The 8,880-nt window shown below is 38.5% G+C and overlaps 1 protein-coding gene across 6 annotated transcripts in view; it reads left to right on the top strand.

Moving 5' to 3' along the window:
* mei1 (meiotic double-stranded break formation protein 1) overlaps positions 1-8,880 on the top strand; it is a 57,247-nt gene that overhangs the window by 34,227 nt on the left and 14,140 nt on the right. For 2 of the 6 annotated variants that reach the window (XM_032536607.1, XM_032536609.1), the window contains exons 23-25: positions 1,583-1,772; positions 6,924-7,040; positions 8,378-8,488. In XM_032536607.1, the coding sequence (XP_032392498.1) occupies positions 1,583-1,772; positions 6,924-7,040; positions 8,378-8,488 (418 nt within the window). The remainder of the gene's footprint in view (positions 1-1,582; positions 1,773-6,923; positions 7,041-8,377; positions 8,489-8,880) is intronic. The other 4 variants (XM_032536608.1, XM_032536611.1, XM_032536610.1 and 1 more) reach the window with 4 other exon arrangements.

Here is an 8,880-nt window from a genome sequence, read left to right as displayed (position 1 = left end):
GGCAAAACACTTTTTCACACCACTGTATGTCTATATATTATATATATATATATATATAGTAATTTCCAGAAAAGAAATCAGAAAATTGGATAAATCTAGGTTTCGAAAATTCTTGTTTCATTTGTTGGTATACTGTATTAGAGGGTTTTTGTACAGAGGGAATCTTTTAATCTCCATAAATCAAAAAATACTGTCAACAGCCATAAAGTATATTTGCGGCACATTTGTAGGCATACAATGTTATATAAACGGGCTGATAGATATAATTGAGTATCATCTGCAAACAATGAAAGTTTATGGAGTGCTTCCTGATAATATTGCCTAAAGGAAGCATATATAAAGTGAACAAGATTGGACCGAGCACGGATCCTTGTGGGACTCCATGATGGCGTGCACAGAGGATTCATCGTTAACATGAACAAATGGAGATCGATCTGATAAATAAGACTTAAACCAGCTTAAAGCAGTCCCTTTAATGCCAATTAAATGTTCCAATCTCTGTAATAAGATAAGATGGTCAATGGTATCAAATGCAGCACTAAGATCTAATAACACAAGTACAGAGATAAGTCCTTTGTCTGATGCAATTAGGAGGTCATTAGTAATTTTCACAAGTGCTGTCTCTGTACTATGATTAACTCTAAATCCTGACTGAAAGTCCTCAAATAAGCTGTTGTTATGCAGAAAGTCACACAGCTGTTTGGCAACTGCTTTCTCAAGAATCTTAGAGAGAAATGGAAGGTTGGATATAGGTCTATAGTTAGCTAAAACATCTGGAGCAAGGTTGGGCTTTTTTAAAAGAGGTTCAATTACAGCTACCTTAAAGTGCTGTGGTACATAGCCTGTTAATAAAGATAGATTGGTTATATCTAGTAGAGAAGTGCTGACCAATGGTAAAACTTCTTTAAGTAGCCTAGTCGGGATGGGGTCTAAGAGGCAGGTTGATGATTTAGCTGAAGGAATAATTGAATTAAATTGATAAAGATCAAGTGAAGCAATGCAGTCTAAACATATATCTGGTTTTACAGCTGTTTCTGAAGTTCCTGAGTTTAGAGATAAGTCAGTGCCAGTTAAAGGCAGGTCTTGGTGAATTTTGCTTCTAATAGTTATAATTTTATCATTGAAGAATCTCATGAAGTTGTTACTACTAAGAGCTATGGGAATACTTGGCTCAGTAGAGCTGTGACCTTCCGTTAGCCTGGCTACAGTGCTGAAAAGAAACCTGGGGTTGTTCCTATTTTCCTCTATTAATAAATATAGATATGTATAATACAAAAAAATGTTGGTGTATGACCATTTTGAGAAAAGATGTGTATTATAAAATTCCATACATTTTTTTATTAGAAAATGCTATTTACAGACACTATATCTAATCAAAAATACAAACGCAAATAGAAAAAGTTTAGAAAAATAAACACCTAAGTGTATTTTTTGTTTTCATTCCACTATTTTGAAAGAAGACATGTTATGGAAGCAAAATAGCCCAAAATCTCAAATTGTGCAGTACATTTTTTGCTTGCATTGTTTGGACTTAACGTTTGTGTCTGTCTTTCTGTTTGACTGTCTATCTATATGACTACAGGACATGGTTTGCACCAGGGAGGCCACCCTGGCAGGGCAAGCCCTGTGGGTGCTGGAAGTTCTTTTGCGTGTTCAAAGAGAGTATGAGGCTGACTTGTGTGCCACTCTTAGACCAGCTCTGCTGCAGGCTTTACAGAGATTCAATGTGGAGAGCATGGGCCATGGGCTTGGACAGGGATCCACTGCACAGGGTAAGAGACTCAATGAAAAGCTCTTTTTAGGCAAAAAAATCTGTTCAGAGTTCAGTGTACGTACAGTATATATAAATAAGTCCAACAAACGAGAGCTTCATGGAGAGATGAAAATTGGAACAGCGGGTTTGATTTACATGTTTACTAACATTTAATAGGAAATGCAGAAATGAACCCCACAGCATAAAACATTTATGACAGCTCCATGCATCTACAGTGCTATGATGGATTCTTCCTTTTGAAATGAATGTGCCTTAATCAGGGAGTTTTAAATTTATTATCATCCGTGATCCCAACATTGACTTATTTGTAAATTAATGACAGTTTTTTTTAATCTGTTCTAAATGTACATTAAAAAAAGATATTTCAAGTTTTTAATGCTCAAGTGATATTTTAGACTGACTCTGTTGGTAACTCAATTTGCATCCGCAGTACAAGCAAATAACCTTAGTCTTGAGGAGAGAACCATCTGGAAGGGCTGTGAAACTGAACTTGTCATTCAGAAGACCCTTTTATTTATAAATTTCTGCTCAAGGAGCTGCGCATGAGGGCAGAGGAGGAGAGACAGAGCTGTTTAGTGTTTAACCAAGGATCTATGGACTGCATGCATGGGAATGAATCACAATAGAAATATATTTGAATATATTTATACAATAATTCCCTAAGAGGATCTGAAAAGTTGCTAAATCGGGCGAGAAAGTTGCCAAGTTGGCCACAACTTTACTGCTGCAGCTTTCTGATTTCCCAAACGTTAATCGCACGTTAAAGAAATTAGTAGCGTTAAAAGGAATTTGCGTTAACTCTTTATTAGTCTACCATTGCCAGACCCTCCTCCACAGCGCTGCGGAGGAGGGTCTGGCGAGTCCACACAACATTCCGGGATGCAAGTAAAGCGTGCTCTGGTTCGTTGGCGTTTCTTTAAACCTATCACAATCACCTTGGGTGGTGCTAAGTGGTTAAGTGGTACGGTACCTGTGCAAAATAGCCTCAGGAAGGAACTTGTTTTGATGGAACATGTGCACGTAGGGAGGCGAGCTCTGGAATTTAAATGGCTGTCAAAACATATTAAAACTTTGGATAGCAAATGACAACTTTAATTAAATTGTCTCTTCTCTCTTCAACACACACACACATAATGCACCATGAAAGTATTTTTCTCTCCACACAGCAACACTAAAATAGATACTTAATTAAATCGAGCTTTATAAAAAGCCAGAAGCCACACCTGGGCTATACTAACTAAAAAGTTTTTTTTTAATTAACAAAGTTTTTCCTATTCCTATTACAAACTGTACCTCACAAGCTGTACAAAGGGAATTTAATGAGACTAAGACATTTCAAGAAAACAATTTACACCTCAACTAGCAAGATCACTATGGATACTAAAATATACATACTGTAGGGTTCATTGTCCAAACCTTTTGATACCTAAGCTAAAAATAATACAATGCTATACCTAATGCCTGTTTGCCTAAGTAAAATACAATATTAACTTAACAAAAAGATTATAAAAATATATACAGTATATCTAGTGTCAAGTCTTGCTACTTGATTGAGTTTTTGGTCGTATGTCCCAAACACATGGCTGTCAGGTTAGAAGAAGAGGCTGAGGAGCTCGGATTTATCTCTTCCATGTCTACACTCTTCTCAGTAGAAAATGCGGGCAATATATAAAATCTACGTGACAGTGGAATTGAAAATTGCTACTGAATCTTGCAAAATATTCCAAAAGCCTATGTGTAAAATACTTAAAGCAAACTTAAAATAATTGATAATTAATGTGTGGAAATGTCTGTTTTTGTTAATATGTATTTGTCACGCTTTCAATTTCTCATTTGGATATTGAAATTAAGATCATAGGTATACATTTTTTTAAGTCCTCTAATTATTATATAAAAATGGATTTATCCTCAACCACACAAACTTGATCTGAGTAGGCTCACAAATTATTTAAGGAATTTAAACAAAAGTATAAAAATAACAATTGCTAGACACATCAGTAAAAACATCTGTAAAGAAATGTGCGTTGAATAATCGGTTGGCGCAATGTTTTTTTGCAACATAATGGAAAGCACTTAGTGTAATTATTCTCACATATTGGATCATTTGAAAGAATATCTACGTATGTCCATTTACGTTTGTTGGGCCATTCTCCGTGCCAGCATTTTATTCCTAACGGTTCTAACAACTGTTCAAATTGCATTAAATCATATAGGCAGAACTAAAAGTCCCATCAGAGAGACAGTGGAATGCGTCACATTTTTTGTTTTGCTCTGTCAACGATCATATGATGCAAAATCCTCTTAACAAGGTATTCATTGTTTTAGTCAAGGACGCTTTTTGCAGGGAAACACATAAAAGGTTTTGTTGGATTGATCACGCCTTTTTTTTGGAATTACAATAAAAAAATCTTGAATCTTGAAATAGCACTATATCATAGCACTAAGGGTAGATTATTTGCAGTAAATGTACTACGTGGTGTTATTTCTTTCAACTGTTCAGCCAGGCAAACTTGGTTTAACTGAAGTGTAATCACAAAGTCTCTCCTCAGACTTTAGTTGTTTTTAAATTGGATTGAAATGAGAAACAGGTACGCTTGTCGCTTCTGATTAATGTTGGAAGGGAAGTGCCGTTAAGATGAATTATCCCAGCATCCTGTGTCAGTAGCGAGGTACTTGTTTATGTAGTTGACTCTCCCTAATGCAGTGTATAGTATCGATAAGGTTTTACAGATGGTATTGTCAGTGTGCATGGAGTTGCTGTCATTCACAACTTTTGTACTCTTATGTGTATTTCAAAGAAATAAAACTTAGTTTTACACAACTTAACCGTTGCTTCAGTATTCAGATATAAACTAAGAAAAGAGTAGGGAAAGTGAAACGTTTGGTTAAATCAAACAATGATTTCCTTTGCAACCGGTTGTGTTTTGTTGGTAATGTACAGTATTTGTCAGATCATTTTACATACAGAAAGCAACAGTACAAATATAGATATGCAGAACAGCTCTGCTTCCTGTTTACTGTCAGCTACAGAATCTGTGGAATCATCGAACATCAGACAAATCTTATTCTTGTAAATGGAGATTACTAAAAAATTACAGTTTGCTCTGAATCATAATTTGGACAACAGTTTGACCAATTTAGTAAAACAATAATACAGTGTGATCATGTCATCATGATAAGTTCACCTAATGGTAAACTCATAAATTATGAGATTACGTTTTTTCATTAATGTTTTTCATCCACGTTTTTCATTCATATTTTTGGTGTTTTTTAGTGTTTGATTCGATTCTTGTTAAAAATGATCTCTTGTCCAAATAAGATCAGACATGAACACTTCCTAAGGGTTTGATTACTAGACATACTGCACATTCAGTGCATTCATATCTGGTGCTTTGGTTAGACGTGTCTGCCTGATGGTGTTATTATGTCTATTTACTTGACCAGGTTAATGAGCACAGCTGAAGGGCACAACACCAGTGTGCCAGCTGGAGATTCAGTAGCTGTTGCTGTGGTTAGCCTCCACCTGCTGTGTGCTCAGATCAAGCCCTGTTGGGATTACGGGTCCAAACATTTGTGCCCAAACCCAGCTTAAAAGTCTACTTGCTGTCACAGTGACAGATCATGACTAACGTGGCTCATTTAGAATTGGCTATGCAATTTTGTTATATTTAGCATAAGGATAATCTTTGTCTGTTTGCCCTTTTAAACTAAAGTAATGATTGCTCATTGCTACGGCTGCTAAGGCTAGCATGGATAATTTGCAGCTTGATCTGTGCCCTCTGACCCTTCACCTCAGGTGCACTCACTCGTGCAGGTCATTTGGTACCACCTTGTGGCCACTTTGCACTTCGTTCATTCAGGGGGTCTAGGGCAAAAAGATTCTCGCCACCAAGAGTGTGGGTGTGTCAGACGTGTGTAAAAGGGCAGCCCTGGGTCCGCTGTAGAATCCCTGAAGCTCCAGGTTAAAGAACTATAGCCAAGAATCACTGTTGGACAGTGGATTTCACTTGTCTGGGACTCGTCAGAGAAAAAGAAAGAGAGAAGGGTATAGACCGGGTCTATAGACACTGGCACTTCCTGAGAGGAAAAAGAGAGACACGATTGTTGAATGCTGAATGATTTATGTAGCTTTGTGTGGATGAATTGTGAAAAACTAACACTGGAAGTGTGCTATTACAAATACTGACACAGCACTTATATAAGGATTAGCGCTGTCTGATTTCTACTCGGATATTACACGTTATAGTAAACAGACCCAGAACACAGGGTAATAGAATGGGACCCCCCCAGACCTGGTCTGACTATATACTGTGGATCCAAACCCATACGGGTCCCTGGTCGTGTCTCAAGTTTTAGGGCTCAAGTAGACCCCTGAAGACCTCTTTTACAGACCATTACAGATCTGTGTTGGTGTTGTAGTTCTGCCCACTGTAATTTGCATTAAAATTTACTTTATACTAGCCTCCAATGCAACGGCATCCCAAGGGGAGACATTTTTATTGTTATGCACTACAGGGGTGAAAGAAGTATGTAGATGACTGTTACGCCTGATCTTCCTGCAATCTCTTTCCCTTAACCCTTTCTGGGTTTTCTTAACCCTTTTTTTTAAAGTGTACATGGTATGAATAAGATGTGCTTAGTTCTTTTTCCTCTTGCCTCCTCTTGATGATCACTGTGTGCTCCAGCTGACCCTTTTTCATAATACAGAACTTGAAAGTCCACAAACCACTGCAAGATACTCCCACTTGTTTAAGAAATTCATTATCACTGTTTGAACAGTGTCTGTTTGAACAACGTCCTCTATTTTACTTTGCTGAAACTACTCTGGGTACATCAGGTTTCCGACTCAGTAATGTGGCGAGGTGAAATGCTAATTAGGCTCTTACCTGCACCAGCCCCTCATCCCTCTCTCTCTCTCTCTCTCTCTCTCTCTCTCTCTCTCTCTCTCTCTCTATGTCTCTCTGTCACACACACACATACATTGTTGTCTCTCTTCACTCTCCACACTGTTTTATTAAGTTTATTTATCTTCTCTCTGCCTCACAGAGTGAATATATTCACTCAGTGTATCCATCGGTCCATCTCTCTTGGATATTTTTCACATGTGTTTTTACAGTTGTACTTTGTTTCTTTCTCTCTTTTTGTTTTGCAGTGAACTCACTCCCTCTGGTGCTGAAGCTGCTTTGTGTGATTCAGGCCAGTGACCCGCCTTCATCTTCCTCCTACAGTAAGATGGATGGAGTCCACTTCAAGCTGCTCTATCACGGTGAGGTCAAAGGGTGCAGCTGGCAGGGGTCACACTGAGCGTAACTCCCCACAGCCCTATTCTATCTATTAGCGTAGACAATGATCAATCTTGAACATTGTTTACATAACTCTACATAGTCAAATACGCACCCTACATTAGAAGCAGATTTGATAAGATGCTTCCTAAATATAGGCAGACACACGCACAAGCATTGTCTCTCACATACAGAAATAACAGTACATGTAGTTCTTTGCAGTCATGCATAAAGACCACTTAAACACTCTTCAGTATGCTTCTCACTCACACAGGCACTAACATGTTACATTACAGTCACATAGTCATCAAGTAACAGCACTAAGAATTCATCTCACTTCTCCCCGCTTTCACCTACAGTATATTCCTTCCTAAGTGGAGGCGTCACTCACTTTTTATTTAATATCCTCATCATCAGGGGAGTGCTCGCTGCTGATCTGCAAAAGAAAATGCTGTTCAGAAATGTAATTGACATATCTGCCAAATTATAGTTCTTAACAGGTGAATTCACGAAGAATGGATTGCGGCTGCTGATAGCGGCTTGAGTTGCGCATCATTTGCAAACCTCTCTGCCTCGTCTCAAGTTCCAATTTACAAAAGATATTGCTAAAGATTGACGATATTACAGCGCAAACACGCTCATAATGTTTTGCAGCTGAGTGCAATCTGCCCCTTTTTTTGCATCTGATCAAAATGATCAAAGTAGAAACGGTGCCTTTGCACCAAATAGAACACAGTAGGGAACAGTGGCAGAGAGAAAAATTTCAGACCGCGAGCTACAAGTCCTTATGGACGAGATGTAGAGACATTCCTCAAAATTTCAAGCGAGGAACCTAAATGTGACAGAGAGAAACCGTATTTGGGATTGAAAATCTCTGTCTGTCAGCGCTGTTAGTGTTTTGAAACACCTTCAGACTGTAAAAGAAAATGGAGTGATTTAAAGCGAAGGACACGCCTCATAAATAAGGTTCAGTTACCACCAACTCTCTGAAGAAGCTAATAATGTCACTAACTTTGTGTGGCTGTTAGTGCTGATTTGGGAATTGGATTTTAGCAGTGAGACTCATTTGCATAGAAAGGAAGCCAAATTTGCACCAAATGTTTGCACACTCATTTAAAACAGCACTGAGACGCAATAAGGGGGAATTTCACCCTTTGCTTGTGCTTTTAATATTACTTTATTTTTATTTTATCTGTGTAGGTTTAGCAGCTGCAAAAGCCTCTCGCTCCTTTGTGAATTTGCTTGTCAGCATATTATGATTAAGGTCACATTTGTTTTGCTTTTTGCCTTGATGGCAACATCCCTCATCCCTCTGTGTCAGTGAGCAATATAGCAGGGAGGTTGAATCCTTCTGATACAGGAAGCCTACTACCAGCCCTCAGCTACCTGTACTGCTGCCTGAGTCTGTCCCCTGCACACTGCACTGACAGAGGTTAGACAAATTTTCTTCCTATCTCTCTTACTCTCCGTCTCTTATCTCATTGCTTATGTTTTACTCATTCCCTCTCTCAACGTTGCATCTTTCACACACTGCCTGCTTCTAGCTCGCATTCTCTCCCCCTGTTTCAGTTTGTCTTGTTCTTCTGTCTTGTTTTGACAGAGGCGAGAGGCTGACCTTGACAAGCATGCAGCATTGATTCACACAGGAAATAAGCATACGAGCTGACACCTACTGTATGTCATTACATAATCGTATACAGGCTGTGGCTCGGCCCTCCAAATTGTCTTGTACACTTAAAGTTATGCCGTCAAGTAGGGGAGCTTCTCACACATTTACAAAAAAGCACGACAAGCGCTCAAGGTTGTGTTGTCACTTTGCTAAAC

The sequence above is a fragment of the Etheostoma spectabile genome, chromosome 15, assembly GCF_008692095.1.
Source record: "Etheostoma spectabile isolate EspeVRDwgs_2016 chromosome 15, UIUC_Espe_1.0, whole genome shotgun sequence".
Lineage (NCBI taxonomy): Eukaryota > Metazoa > Chordata > Actinopteri > Perciformes > Percidae > Etheostoma > Etheostoma spectabile.
Note: the sequence above shows the minus strand (reverse complement) of the source record. Positions and strands in the feature narration are given on the sequence as shown.